Source organism: Gymnoscopelus microlampas (genome assembly GCF_963454915.1).
Source record: "Gymnoscopelus microlampas genome assembly, chromosome: 4".
In the NCBI taxonomy this organism is placed as follows: domain Eukaryota; kingdom Metazoa; phylum Chordata; class Actinopteri; order Myctophiformes; family Myctophidae; genus Gymnoscopelus; species Gymnoscopelus microlampas.
This window is the reverse complement of record NC_139941.1, coordinates 12,190,662-12,206,467: the sequence shown is the minus strand read 5'-3', so window position 1 is coordinate 12,206,467 and position 15,806 is coordinate 12,190,662. Positions and strand designations below refer to the sequence as shown.

Below are 15,806 nucleotides of genomic sequence, written 5' to 3'. Positions count from 1 at the left end.
TTCTTAGGGAAAAATATAGTGGGGTGTAGGGCTGGGCAATCGGGGTTGCCAGATCTGCTTATTATAATTTCCCCGCAATATTTTATTTGAAAATAGCCGATCTACAAGCTCACAACGCGTCGCGATGCGACGCGTTGTGAGCTTGTAGATCGGCTATTTTCAAATAGCTGATGTATATGTTAAAGTGCTCACGTGGCCCATCGTCGCTTCTTTTGGGCTGGTTTTCCTAGACCTGGTTGCTTGTTCCTCTCACAGAATCTGGCAACACTGTGGGCAATATGGACAAAATGAGATATCACATTACGAAAATATGTTGATATCAATATTGTGACGAAAATATTTTATTGTGAGGATAACATCATTTATTTTTCAAAGAATTTGACAATATAGATCAAATAAATATAGCCGATCTACACCCTCAAAATGCATTGCATCGTGACACATTGTAGATTGGCTATTTTTGTCATTCTTGAAACTCAGGATCACAATGCCAATTTGATGCCAATTTCATCCAATCAGGAGAGAGAACTCATACAGGAGAAATAAGCGACGTCGGAAGTGATGACCCAAATAAATGAGCAGACAAAAAATGGAACTGGAACAGAAGCTGATAAATGGTCTTTGTGGGGTTCTCCCTCCTGATTGGTTGAAATGTAATATTTTGACTGAAAGCAGCAGATCTACAGTACAAGCTCACAACGTGTTGCAAAGCTTGTAGATTAGCTATTTTCGCTCTGTGTTCATCCCAGAATAGGGGGGCTAGGGTTCGAGTGCGGATCACCTGTAAAGGTTAAAAATGTTTCTTGCTGCATACTGCATCTGTCTTGGAGCTGACCCTGTGCCAGCCAGGCATTGGCTCCTGCTAAGTGCCAGGCCACTTTGAACAGCCAGTATTCTGGCTCTTTCCTGCCCCGTCTAGAATAATGACTCCCAAAAGGGCCTCCCTCTAGACAAACCTGACACCCTAAAGCGGCCATAATTCAATGGTTTGGCATTCACTGTCCTGCCAAACACTGCCGTCTCAGTAAATCTGTTTGAGAGTCTTTAAACAGCTCGGTTTAGGAGTTTCAACCTGGCCTGGAATTTGATTATTTTAGGGGCAAAGCCACTTAGCTTTTGGTGTTGTCAATTTGTTGTGGGGGGAAAGGCCAAATGACAGGTCAGCAAAGCCATCAAATAAAACACTGATTTTACGTACACAGAAGCATTCTTGTAAAGCACCCTATACAGCATTATCCCCCTCTTTTCTTGTTGTATTTTTGTATCGGTTGTAGCCGTTCGATCTCTAAGTTGTTATTTTTCTATTTTGAATCCTTTTAAATTGTGTTTTGTTTTCCTTGCTATGTTTTAATGTGTATTTTTTTGTGCAGCAATTTGTAACTTCTGTTTCGAAAGGTGCTGTATAAATAAAGTTATTATTAGTATTATTACACATGAATAATTCATTTAACATTTTTAATACATAGTATAACTATCAGTGAAATTAATTTAATTAAAATGCTGTTTATTTCACAAACTAATTTAGTGGTATTTACAAATGTCCAATATTTGTAAAAAAAAAACACTCCTGCAGGACACTCCTTCTTGGCTCCTCAATTGAAATGTGTCCTGAATTTCTCCAGATATTTGGGCAACTCACTTGACGTTTGCTAGTAAAGCCTGATAAAAGTATCAACAGTATTTAACTCCCTGTTAAAATGCACCAGAATACAGGAAATTACATCTGTGTTAAAATGTTTCTGGGGATGCACCCTATGCACAGCAGCCAAATTTTGAAAACATTGACAGGTGTTGCCAATGATACTAATGAAGGCTCTGTTCCATTCTGGTCAAACAGAGTCAGGGTGCTGATATTGTGCATGTTGGCTCACTGGAAACACTCTGCTACACCAGTGGGTCTAAAGTTGGAGTCCAGGGACCCTCATGGGCTACCAAATGGCCCCTTACGGGTGTGTATAAATCTGAGAGTGTACAAATGACGGGTCCATTTGTCCCTGTGAAAGAAGTGATACTATGGCTGCTGTGCATAGAGCCTATTAGGCGGGGACCCATACATTTTTGTCCCACCCACACTCCTGAGTAAAAAGTTCATACGTGTTCAGCCCTGAACTAATCAGAATCACTGGACTCATTTGAAGATGGGAGGGAGATTCAGAACCACAAAAAAAAAACACTGGTGTCTAAAAAACATATTGACAAGAAAGAGGCAGAAGAGAAAACGGTGAAATGAGCTGGGGCAGTGAAGGTTTGGGGCATCAAGGCAACTGTGGCCTCAGGGCGTATCATTTTTAGAACGGCATAAGGCCAGACTGAGGGGTCATGGCGGCCATGGCTTCCATGCCCTCCCATGAAATTCCTGCCCTGGTTTCAAACCCATACCAACGTATTCATGTCGTACTGGGTGGGCATGTCACACACACGTGCACCCACAGCCCAAATAGTATATCACTTTTATATACCAAGTTGTGTGTTTATTTTTGTACCCCCCTCCCCCTTTTAATCTACCGTATTTGCTTCGACCTCGGATCGAAAACTGACCGCATGTTATCTACTCTTTCACAGGTTTCTGCATGTTTGTACTGAGTTTAGTGAAGAAACAATACCGCCTGCAGTTTTATATGGTGTGTATCTGCAAGTAATCCATGACACCTCCCCCCCACCACACACACACACACACACACACACACACACACACACACACACACACACACACACACACACATACAAACATCCCCCCCTAAGCACTAACTATCGCCTGCATTGTTTTGTTCTGCACTGTACTGTACTGTACCATCACTGACTTTACTGCCATTACTTTACTGTGTGAAATGCTTTTGTCATGCATTGCTGTCTGCAAGGTCCAGTGTTTACCAGTATGTCATGATAGGGGTTGCAACAGTTAATCAAATTGTTTATAAAAAAATATACATTTAACAATTTTAGAAATCAATTTAAATAAAATAATCTATTTCAACGGGCCTCTCAATGCGACTTGTAGATCATCTGTTTTTGCATTTTCGCTATATGTTGTCTTTTTTCACGGGGGAGAAACAACTAATCCTTCATGCTCGCTTGGATCCATGGGGTCACACTGATCTCCTCAGTGTGAATAGGCCCGCTTGTCCGCGTTGTCAGGGTTGGATTTATTGGGCGGGAATCCATGCCTTCTGGTCATTCATTTTTATGGCTGGTGTGGATATGCTTTATCCCTGCTTCTTGTCAGACTGAATTAAGTACATGCATTTCCTTTTGGGGAAATGTAGACGGTCTGATATGCTTGATATACATTTATGTTCGATATTATCACAGTTTAACAATTTAATTACAAATGCATGTTAACCACATTAACCCTGGCATCCCGATTTTGGGCGAATTGTCGAAATACAACAAAATCTGGGAAAGAAATAAACAAAAAAACTGATCTACAAGCTACAACGCATATCCCAACACGTTTGTAGATGTGCCGTTTTCACTATAGGGCGAAAACAGCCAAATAGAACCCTGCACATCAGAGCCGATCTACACCAGAGAAGTTTCGCACACACGCGTGCATATACGCACACACGCGCGCATATACGCACACACACACACGCGCACTTTTAGATCCAGTCCTATTTTAAAGAGTGCGTATGCGGGACTCGTGTATCCGCGCGCCTGGTGTAGCCGGTATCATTGATGTCAATATGCTCTATGCACAGCAGCCATATTGGAAAGAAATTGGGCCTCTTCTTACTTCCTTCACAGGTGTTACCAATGATACTAATGAAGGCTCTGTTCCATTCTGGTCAGGGTGCTGATATTGTGCATGTTGGCTCACTAGAAACACTCCATTTTGGTTCCCAAATAGCCCCTTATGGTGGGTGTGTAACTCTGAGAGTGTACAAATGGAACCAAATGGACCCGTGAGAGTCCATTTGGTTCCATTTGTACACACTCAGAGTTGTGGGGGTCCTTGAAAATAAGAGACCACTGTCTCACACTTAATGGAACAGAGCCTTAATTAGTATTATTGGTAACACCTGTGAAGGAAGTAAGGCTCAAAAAACGCGCTGTACGCACCACGCATATGCTCGTTTTGAAACGTCTTATGTAGATCGGCCATCATGTAGAACAAAGTACAACACATTTCAACTCTGGCAGCAGACGAACACAACCGTTAATAGTTCCACGGGAGTGCGCCCGCTTGTTGCTCCGCCTCTGTCAGATTGCCCCGCGCCTCTCTACCTGCCCCGCTTACCTCCCATTGAAAATTACCAGACGCATCAATCGCTCCCCGTGTGAGAAGCTCTCTGGCATCTGGTCACAATCCTGTTGTATTCACCAGCAGAAGAATGCATTATATCTCTGCTCTATTGCAGCCTAACTTCTTTTCTTTAGCTTATGCTGTGTGCGATGATCATTAACATTATGAACATAATGACCGCAGCCTCCTCACATATAAAGTACCTGAATCAAATTAAAAATTAAAAAGTTTTCTCTCTCTCTCTCTCTCTCTCTCTCTCTCTCTCTGAATTCACAACATGAAACTTAAGAATTGCAGCTTTTAAGACGACCCTAACGTTTTTGCCGTGCCGCTTTCAGACATACACACACCGTTGCACTCTGAACCTGCGCTGTCATTCATTCATTCATTCATTCATTCATTCATTGACCCATTCATTCCGGGAATGCATCTGTGTCACTTTAGATTTTAGGGATAACCATTATGTTATACTTTGGCTATTCAAAGACATACAGATATACAAGCTCATAGATCTGCTATTTTTTTAAACTCATGAAAATGTGTGCACATTTTTGAATATATATATATTTTTTAAGCAAACATTTGTAAAATATTTTTATTCCAGGGACCTCCAGAAGCAAAGATTTGAGTAATAAAAAGTCCCTTGAAAAAATATGTATATTCAAATATTTGCACAAATGTTCACGAATTTAAAAAAAAAGTTCATGCCTTATATCTGCTTTTTTTTCAATAGCCAAAGTATAAAATCTTGATCAAGTGGTTACACAGATGTGTTCCCGGTCTTAATGGGTTGACACACAGAGCAGCGGGGCTGCATATCAGTGCGATGACGCCTTGTGGTTGTGTTTGTCTTCGCAGTTTGCTTGGACTCACGTGACCCTGTTGATCGTGGTGACTCAGTCCCACCTCGTCATTCAGAACCTGTTCGAAGGCATGATCTGGTAAGCAGCGCCTGTCGCACCTGCCTTTCGCAAGCCACGCCTAAACTGCACATGGCAAATCGTCTCTGTCGAGGGGGGGAACCTCATGTGACCAACACTGTGACTTTTCAAGATTCAAATTCGAAAAGTAGCAGATCTACAAGCTCGAACCGCGGCGCGGTTTAGAGCTTGCGGATCTGCTACTTTTGATTGATGCTTTTGTGTGACGCTAGTATGTAAGTAGGGCGTTAGAGGCGATTGTTGCAGAGGCGATTGTTGACAGGCAAAATCCCGCAGGAAAATAGTTTTTTTTTCATTGCAGCTGAAAAGGCCTCAGAACACAGAGAGAAAAAAAACCTGCCATGGCTCTCTGGAGTGGATTTTTCAGTTAAAACCTTTTAATACACGTTTGAAGGACCATGATAAAGACTTTTAATGTTTTGTAAACCTTTAAAATATGGAGATAAGAGGTTTCTGCCCGACAGCAACAAAATGGTGCATTTAGTGGCCATGTCCACAGAAAAATGTGGACATGGCACGTTCTTTTTACTTCACATGCAGCATTTAATCAACTCCTGTCTACCTGGTAACATTAACAACTTAATTCATTCCAGGTTCATTGTCCCCATCTCCATTGTGATCAGCAATGACATCTTTGCCTACTTGTTCGGCTTCTTCTTCGGAAGAACTCCGCTGATCAAGGTGAGTCAAAGCTCTGGCTCTCAGACCGCCAGCTTAGTGTGTGTTTTCTTAATCTACTTTTTATTTTACAAGGAAGCCCGATTGAGACTTTCATGGTAAAATATTTACCAGAGAGACCTGGCTAAGGTAGCAGCCATATTAAAACACAACACAAATCATAACATTTAAATTATTAAAATGATAATGAAATGCATAATGCAACCTTATATATAAAAACAAAATCATCCACAATAAAACATAAAAATCATTCAATCTTAGAAGCCTCTCAGAAAAAAAACAATCACTTAAATGCATCAATGGATATAAATAATATATCTAATTGTAGATATTTTTGTACATTATTCCATGCCCAAGATCTGACCCAAATTGTGGTACATTGAAAAGCAACGACTTGGAGAAGCGTAAAGTCAGAATGTCGACAGAAGAGTTTGTTGTGAGGGCTTTACTACAAAGTGAAAGATCTTGTGTTTGTGTCCACCCTCCAGCTGTCCCCCAAGAAGACGTGGGAGGGCTTCATCGGGGGCTTCCTAGGTACGGTGGTCTTCGGTTTCTTGGTGAGTGCACTCGTTCACACGGGCTGAATGTTTATCCCCACATACGTAGCTCCAAAATAGACCTTTTCCAGTTTTCCCACAAACTGACTGATATCCTTACAGCACATGGTAACATCCTCAACATGAACCCATTAAGACTGGGGATCTGTGTCATTTTAAGATTGCTTTGACTATTCAAAAAATAGCAGCACGAGTGCCGCGCTATGAGCTTGTAGATCTGCTATTTATTTTTAAATCGTGAAGATTTGTGCGAATCTTTGAATATATATTGTCAAGTACCCCCAAAATTATATGTATTTGGCCGCGGACCCCCCCCCCCCTTCTCAAAATGTGTTGTTCCTGGGACCCCCCCAGAAGAAAAGATTTGAGTTAAAAATGTTCGCTTTAAAAAACATATATATTAAATGATTTGCACACATTTTCACGTTTTTTTTGTTTTTGTTTTTGCAGATATACAAGCTCATAGCACGGCACTCAGTGCCGCACTATGAGCTTGTAGATCTGCTACTTTTTAATAGCCCAAAGAAATCAAAAAAATTACACTGATGCGTTCCCGGTCTTAATGGGTTAATATAACTCAGAGAGTATACAAACAAAACACTCTGAGTTAAAGACCGGTAAGGATCCATTTGGTTCCATGTGTACATTCTCTGAGTTAAATTAACACAGAGAATGTTATTGTGTAGCCTTAGAAAGCTATAGATTTGTTTCCTCACTATTGCCAGCGATGTTGGAAGCTAAACCGTCAATCCGATTCTGTGTGTGATTGCTTTTTCAGTTAGCATTTTGTTACCTTAGATCAAATCACTTTTTTTTACAGAAACAGAGAGATATGTCAATGAGAACCTCTGTGCCATGTTAAACGCTAGATCGACACAGAAAATAAGTGATCACACACAGACTCTGAGGCGACGGAAAGTTGGCTTCTTAATATTTCTGGCAACGGGGACAAAAAAAAGAATCAATACCATAAGACCAAGTACACAGTAAAATCTTGAGTGTTAATGTAACGCTGCAATCCAGAACTTATTGAATAAAATGTTATTTTAACCAATCGGTATTGTAGAGTATGTAAATACAACATAACTAGTTCACCTGTATGGTAGAGCATGCTAATACAATATAACTACAGTAGTACCAGTGTCAAGCAGGGGCCTTCTTCTGGCTTGCTAACGGCAGAGCTCATCCTTGCCCCTGTGTGTGTGTGTGTGTGTGTGTGTGTGTGTGTGTGTGTTTTCCAGCTGGCCACGCTGCTGTCGCGGTTCCAGTACTTCACGTGTCCCGTGGGCTACAACAGTGAGACCAACAGGTTCACGGTGGAGTGTGAACCCCCCGACATCTTTGTGGTGCAGGAGTACACGCTCCCAGCCGTCATCCACAACACGCTGGGCTGGGTAAGAGACACGCAGCCAGGCATGGAGCGTTGCATGTCATGGATCAAACACCATGTACAATTAATCCTGGCAGTTGCTTCCAGATGGTAGCTTCTTCCACCGCTGATGTTGTTTGGAAACCCAGTGAACAGGGAGGTGAAGCAGTGGTGGAAAAAGTACTCACTCACATTTTTTAAGTAAAAATATCAATACTGCAATGTAGAAATACTCTGTTACAAGTAAAAGTCCGGAAGTCAAAGTTTACTTGAGTAAAAGTACAAAAGTATTGGTATCAAAATGTAAGTACGGTACTCATTATGCAGTGTCCCCGTCACAAGTTTTCAAATGTATAAAATGTATACAAAATTGTTTGAGCAGATCTACAAGCTCACAATGCGTCGCGATGCGACGCATTGTGAGCTGTAAAATTATACACTGTAACTGAATTGTGTAATATTAATCATTTCTTTGCATGTGTGTTTTGTCTTTTGTCATGTGTAGAAGACGGTCAACCTCTTCCCCTTCCAGATCCACAGCATATTCCTGTCGTCGTTCGCCTCTCTCATTGGTCCGTTTGGTGGCTTCTTCGCTAGCGGCTTCAAGCGAGCCTTTAAAATCAAAGTCAGTACACTTACAGTGAAAACGCACACACACACACTCACTCTCTCTCTCTCTCTCTCTCTCTCTCTCTCTCTCTCTCTCTCTCTCTCTCTCTCTCTCTCTCTCTCTCTCTCTCTCACTCACTCACTCACTCACTCACTCACTCACTCACTCACTCACTCACTCACTCACTCACTCACTCACTCACTCACTCACTCACTCACACACACACACACACACACACTCACTCACTCACTCACTCACTCACTCACTCACTCACTCACTCACTCACTCACTCACTCACTCACTCACTCACTCACTCACTCACTCACTCACTCACTCACTCACTCACTCACTCACTCACTCTCTCTCTCTCTCTCTCTCTCTCACACTCACTCACTCACTCACTCACTCACTCACTCACTCACTCACTCACTCTCTCTCTCTCTCTCTCTCTCTCTCTCTCACACTCACTCACTCACTCACTCACTCACTCTCTCTCTCTCACACTCACTCACTCACTCACTCACTCACTCACTCACTCACTCACTCACTCACTCACTCACACACACACACACGCACACACACACACACGCACACACACACACATTACAGGGAATGTTAAGCTGCTCTGGCCGTTGTGTTGACAAGCTGTTGTGTGTCGTCCCCTCAGGACTTTGCCAACACCATCCCGGGACACGGTGGCATCATGGACCGGTTCGACTGCCAGTACCTCATGGCCACCTTCACACACGTTTACATAGCCAGCTTCATCAGGTGAGCACCGCCGAACACGCGCCTACATAGGATGGGTGCAATGGTTCACAAAATGCACGGTTCGGTTCCGTTTGATATTTTGGTGTCACGGTTCGATACCTTTTAGATTTGATTTATATTTGTAATTTACACATTTTTTTTCTTTTAACTTTGAACAATACTCAACTTCTAGGGCTGTGGTTCTCAAAGTGGGGTCCTTGAGGGGGTTCCAGGGGGTCCCCAGCAAACTTAGTTAATATGGCATCAACATCATCTGTTTAATCACTTTAACCCTATATACATGGGCTATTTGAAAATCTACCAAATGCTACCAAAACATCATAATTCTACATATTGTGCTAATTGTGTCGGCCACGCCGAAGGCCTTTAAAAAATATATATTACTCCTACACATTTTGTCCAGACATCATGCTCCATATAAGTGATCAAGACGGATCCGTCCGATTTTTCATATTCCATCCTGATTGGCGAATGCCGAACATTGCTGGCCCACAATAACCTACCTGACCTGGCGGAGAACTGTGCTCTGAGGAGCACTTTTTTCTAGTTGTTTATGAAACCCAGCACCAGTGTATGGGGGTCTCCTTCAGTGGTGTAAAAAGTACTCAAATTCTTTACTTAAGTAAAAGTACCAATACTGCAATATAGACAGGGGTGCACATAACTTTTTAGGTCTGGTACGCAGAAGAGCACCTGGACATGTGACTTGGTGCGCATGGCGCCTGTCCCGTTTTGTCAACGGGGGTGGGGGGGGTCGGTCAGCCCGGACAGTTTTGTCAACGGGGGGTGGGGGGCGGGGGGAGAAAAAAAGGACGCTCTGCTTCTAAATTCCGCCGATTTTCGTCGTTTTTTTTTTTCTCACGCTGTTACATAAAGCCCCCAAGGTTGGTGCCCTGTGCTGCTGCGCTGATTTTATCCGCCAGATTGGGACGTTCACGGCATATTTTGCACCATTACGGTGCGTTCATCATCGGTGACGAGTGCCTCTAACAGCCGCTGCTGGCTGCGTGCACGCTGCGAGGCGATGCGAGGCGACGCGAGTCATATCTCTACCCCTGTGCCTAATGGCTGTACATGGGGCCGACGCGACGGGTGCTTTAGAGTGATTGTGTGAGTGTGGCTTCAGGAAGTAAATTCCTAGCCTCGATCTCCAGGCTTTTATTTTTTAGTTTTGCTAAAAAATAAAAGCTTGGAAATTCCTGTCCCAGCTGTTGGTGCGCAAAAGCGCCTCGCGTCGCCTGATGTGGTGCGCATTTTTTATTTTGGGTGCGCATGCGCACCTGCGCACCAGTTATGTGCACCCCTGAATATAGAAATACTCTGTTAGGGTACGCTCCCACCGCACTTTTATTTTATCTCTGGGGCAGAATCTGCCAATGCATTGTCAATGCAAATGCGTGGATTCACGCAAGAGCAGATTTTTCCGCTTGTCGCGAAGACCTTGCGTTTATCCGCTCTACACGAAGAAGCATAAAACTGCTGGAGGCAGGAGCTGATTTTCCTCCTCTGTCCAATCGGGTGAGTCGAAGGCGGACCGTCGCAAGACTCAGGAAGCAACATGGTGCTCTCAGTGGACCAACTGGTTGTAGCTGTTGCATCTCACCCAGTACTTTATGATTTGACCATGAAAGAGTTCCATATGACTGACATTAAAGAACTGGCCTGGTTACAAGTCAGTGCGGCCGCAAAGGCTTTAGGTTTGTGTAATAATATATTTAGTGTAATAATATTACTCTAACTATATATTTAATAGCCTTAAAGACTAAAAATAGTCTTCACTTTTGCACTTGGGGTTCGTACATCTACACACACATTCAGATTTAAAATATAAAGTGCTTACCCCGTGGCCACGGATTTTAAAATCATGTACGGGCCCTCAGAAGTACCCATATCTTCCGTATTGTTCAATAAAAAAACATTTTAATCCGATTGGTGGCCAATTTCCCACAGAGTTATAATGTACCAACAGTGCAATACACATCTCAACCGCTAGGGTCGCGCAGTTGAAAGCATACGGAGAAAATGACCACTGATTGGATTAAATCATTAAAATGCTTTTTATTGAACAATACGGAAGATACGGATATTTATGAGGGCCCGTACATGATTGTAACATCCGTGGCCATGGGTTAAGTACTTTATATTTTAAATCTGAATGTGTATGTAGATGTACGAACCCCAAGTGTGAAAGTGCAAAGGCATTTTTTTGTCTAGTGGCTAGTGTCTAGTGGCGGTGCGGGCTACGGGGACGGTCTTGAATGTGAGTGACAGGTGCGTCACAGAGTTTTTTTAGAATCCGCTGGCTGCAAAAAACTGTGGCCGCGCACAACCTGCGCTTAACAGCGGCCAGCCAACTTTTGGTGAGAGCGTACCCTTACAAGTAAAAGTCCAGAATTCAAAATTTACTTGAGTAAAAGTACAAAAGTATTGGCATCAAAATGTACTTAAAAGTACCAAAAGTAAAAGTACTAAAATGTTTGAAAGCTCTGTGAGCTTGTAGATCGGCTATATTCAAATAGCCTCGGTATAAAATAGGGCTGAAGTGGTTAATGTATGTTTCATAATATCATAATTTATATCTGAAAATTAACTAAAGTTTTCAAATAATTGTAGTGGAGTAAAAGTACAATATTTGCCTCTGAGATGTAGTGGAGTAGAAGTAAAAGTATTGGAAATTGGAAATATTCAAGTACAAATACCTCAAAATTACAAAAAAGGTACAGTACTTAAGTAAATGCACTTAGTTACTTTCCACCACTGGTCTACTTTCACGCTGATTCACAAAACGCCGATTAGGACTTGGCCTAACAACATTTGGTGAGATTTAATTTTTGCTTTAATCCACGGGTGTTTTTTCTCTCCGCTAGGGGACCCAACCCCAGCAAAGTCCTCCAGCAGCTGCTGGTCCTGCAGCCCGAGCAGCAGCTCAGCATCTTCCACACCCTGTACTCCCACCTGAGAGAGAGAGGGATGCTGCCCCCTGCTGGAGCACAGGCGCACTAACACTTTAACGCTCCAACCCACAGGCCAAGGGGAGCGACGAACAAAGAGTGTGTGTATGGTGATGATGATGATGATGATGATGATAATGATTGGGCTTTAAAGAGTTTGGTTTTTGTCTTCAGTGTGTGCGTGCGGCACGCGCGTGCCTGACATGCTATGATCCCCGGGTGATCTGTCATTCATTTTGATTTCCAACCAGCTCATTATTACATCGCCCTACCTACCCACCTACCTACCTACCTACCTACCTACCTACCTACCTACCTACCTACCTACCTACCTACCTACCTACCTACCTACCTGCCGACCGCTTGAGTTGGCTCTCCTGGCGCCTTACTTCGTAAAAGAGAAGAAAAACAAAACATTCACACAAAGGTAATCATTTTGCAGACTTTCATTTCTTTCCACCAGGACTTGCACAGAAACGACAACAACGCTCCACAAGCAAAACACACTCTTAAAGCACACGGTTTCTCAGACGCAGGAAACGGACTGTAAAAACGCCGGGGATTTCCTTTCCCCCCGTTGAAGCATTATTGCACTGATTCGCAGCAGAACAGACGTGTGAACGAGATCTAAAGCCTTTTACCAGCATAGCCCTGGGTGTAGAGCGGTGGGCACGTCGAGCTACCTACCTACCGCTGAGACTGTCGGGGGGGGTTGTTTTTTGGTGGTGAGGTGGGGTGGAAAAACACCCCAGCGGGATTTTCAAGACTCCGCTAACACAGTGGTTCCCAACCTTGGCGGAGGGAGGGAAGAGGCGTGAGGCCTTGTCTGTTTGGGGGTTACACCAAACCATAACATACTTTTTATAGGGATTCTACTTTCAACTTGGCATACCTATTTTAGGAACGTCATTATATTGTAAAAAAAATAGTCTAAAAGGTTTTCTAAATGTCTCTAAAAAGTTTCAAAACTAGCAAGTCGTACATGGGGCTAGGTATAGTACGCTCGCGTGTGTGCGAGGGGGTCTCCGCTTTTGACCGATGTAAGGAAAGAAAGGTTGGGATCCTCTGTGCTAACGTAACGTAGTCTCTGATTCATGGAGAACGCTCTGTCTGTTGTAAACGATCGTAACCGTTTACGGTTTAGCATAAATATGAAGCATGTATACTTAAGTCCTGCTGGCCAGTCGTAGCTGACAATGAAACGGAAAAAAAAAAAAGCCATGTTAACACATCTCTCTTCCACATAACCCTACGCTAGCTTTTAGGTTTCAATGTTATCTACAGTACAGTAGAGACGCACTATAAAAAAAATTAAATGCTTGTCTGTAGGCATGGATACAGTAGCTTTCACTGTTGAGCTAAAGCAGAAACTAGAGTAAGAGCAGTTTATGGTGCACTGTGTTTCTCAGTTGTATTACTGTACATAAATATATCCATAATATTAAGCTGAACAAAGACCTAATATTACAAGAAGAAGAAAAAAAAAGATTTAGGCTGTGTGTCCACCAAAGCTTTTTTTTTGTTTCCTTTTGAAATTGTTTTCAACGGAAGCGTTGCGCATTTTCGCCGTGCCGGAAACACCCAGCAGTGCGTTTCCACACGTGAACGAACGCCAACGTTCACGCGTGGCTTTTTTCGCTCTATTTTTTTTTTGTCTGCTTGACGAGAGCTGAAATACGTTTCAACTCGGCCGTTTGGGAGCGTTTGTAGGCGGGCGCCTTGGCGTTTTCAGCTGGGAATAAACGCTTTGTGTTGTGGACACACTGCCTTATGTGACTGACCTATGGGGGGGCGACGCTGCGCCTTCACCTAGCATGAACAAGCTTTAGGGATTTTGTAGCTAAAGGATTTCGACTGTTCTGTTGCTGCTGATTTGGGGGGGGGGGGGGGGGGTCTTTTTCTTGAAGATTGTTGGGGGGAAAAAAGAGATTGTGCTGTGCTCTCATATGTCAGAGTGGTCTTATTAAAAACCAACTCACTAATGTTTGTCAAACGTTTGGAGGAAAAAATGATTTTAGATTCTTATTAAAATGTTAATTGATCTTAGGGGGTGAAGTTGGGGATGAAGATAATTTTGACGATAGTTTGCAGGTTGATGTCAAAAACGTTACCACTGCAGTAAATTTGTTTGTATAGTCAATATATGTACTGTATAGAAATATTATACTATTATAGAGATTGGTTTTATTATATGTCAGCAATACTTTAACTTTATGCAAACGGTGATTTGAATCTATGAAGATACGGAGTGGATTTCTGTGTCGGGCTGGATTGAACTGAATTCTACAGGAAATAATGTAGCACAATAGCAATTGATTACGCTGTGCTCTGCAGCACTGTTTCTCAACGTCGGGTCCGGGACCCACCGGATGTCCAAATGGACCCTTACGGGTCTGCAACTCTGAGAGTGTACAACTCTGACATTTGTACACTCTCAGAGATAGATAAATACTGGGACATTTGGGGTAGAAATTGGGGTGCTTGAAATGAAGAAGGTTGAGAATCACTGCTCTATAGGCAGTACACATTAAGGCTGTATCCCACCAGGCCAATGGCATTGTGTCTTGTTCATTGAATCCAGTCCTTTACTGTGGTTAAAGTAGAGATCCTTCCAGAATTTAATGTTTACCAAAGCACTGTCTGATCAACACTGAATTCCTCCCATTATTATTACTATTATATCCAAAACGGCCCAATTCCAAACTGAGCCTCTCCTCATTCCCATTCATGCATCCTCTCTGAAGAGCCAGATCCCAATACTCTGCCTCTCCTCCTTCCTCCGTCATCCAGCGTGTTACAGTGAAATTGGTGACCTCCCGAAATGCGTGACCATCTTGTGGACTTCACATAACGTCAATGTCCAAACGGAAATCATGGCTGTTTGACTATTCTCAAACTCAAACTATATTTATAATATTTTTTGAAAGATAATTTTGGGGCATTTTTGCCTTTAATTGATAAGTGCAGCAAAGATCGACGGGAACGGAACTCGATCCCGCGATGCGCTGTCAGGCTACATTAGAGCCTAAGTGCTCGGACTGCTGGCCGAAACTCAAACTTAATTTATATAGCACATTTCCAACGACCAAGGTCGAACCAAAGTGCTGCACAGAGCAAAAGGAACAGGAAAATAAAACAGCATATCAAAGGTATACAGTCAAAAAATGTGTCTTTATTAAGGATTTAAACCTCCAAGCAGAGCGCAATGTGTTCAGTGAGTCTGGAGCCGGCCATCGCGAAGGCTGGGGTCACCTCTTAAGTTAAATTAAGCCTAAGTTAAATTTAGCCTCTGTTAATAAACAAACAGCAGTGATATTTACTTTGTTACACTGATGTTACATGAAGTCCACAAGGTGGTCACATAATTCGGCAGGGCGCTGTAACACCCTGAGAACGGAGGAGGCGAGGGGGCCGAAATTCGAGTATTGGAATTTGTCTAAGCTCCAAGGAGACGAGAACCTGGCTGGAATTTAAGAGCCAGACAGCCGCACATGCTGCTGTCTGTCGAGTGTTTGGCCCGTGCAATGTTGTTTTTCCATGTTCATGTTCCAGGTTCTTGTGCTGTCGGGGCAATTGTTCACCGGCAAAAAATAGGACGGCATTTCCATGTCCAGGACGTTGTCATTCGTGCTTTCCTCTCAGAAGTGCACCGCGGTGCATTTCGCATTACAAACGAATGGGGCGTG

The 15,806-nt window shown here is 42.9% G+C and overlaps 1 protein-coding gene and 1 long non-coding RNA gene across 2 annotated transcripts in view; one reads left to right on the top strand and one right to left on the bottom strand.

Annotated features, from left to right (window-relative positions):
* The window catches only part of cds1 (CDP-diacylglycerol synthase (phosphatidate cytidylyltransferase) 1), a 40,577-nt gene extending 27,104 nt beyond the window's left edge, over positions 1–13,473 (top strand). The window contains exons 6-13 of the mRNA XM_084054030.1: positions 2,563–2,621; positions 5,102–5,184; positions 5,778–5,865; positions 6,351–6,419; positions 7,661–7,813; positions 8,294–8,413; positions 9,066–9,169; positions 12,037–13,473. Coding sequence (XP_083910156.1) covers positions 2,563–2,621; positions 5,102–5,184; positions 5,778–5,865; positions 6,351–6,419; positions 7,661–7,813; positions 8,294–8,413; positions 9,066–9,169; positions 12,037–12,172 — 812 coding nt within the window. The 3' untranslated portion in view covers positions 12,173–13,473. The remainder of the gene's footprint in view (positions 1–2,562; positions 2,622–5,101; positions 5,185–5,777; positions 5,866–6,350; positions 6,420–7,660; positions 7,814–8,293; positions 8,414–9,065; positions 9,170–12,036) is intronic.
* Positions 12,252–13,992, bottom strand: LOC311042928. Its single transcript, XR_014600558.1, has 2 exons — positions 12,449–13,992; positions 12,252–12,392 (listed from the first exon to the last, which is right to left on the bottom strand). It is a non-coding gene; the product is annotated as an uncharacterized lncRNA (long non-coding RNA).
* Between the last annotated feature and the right edge of the window lie 1,814 nt (positions 13,993–15,806).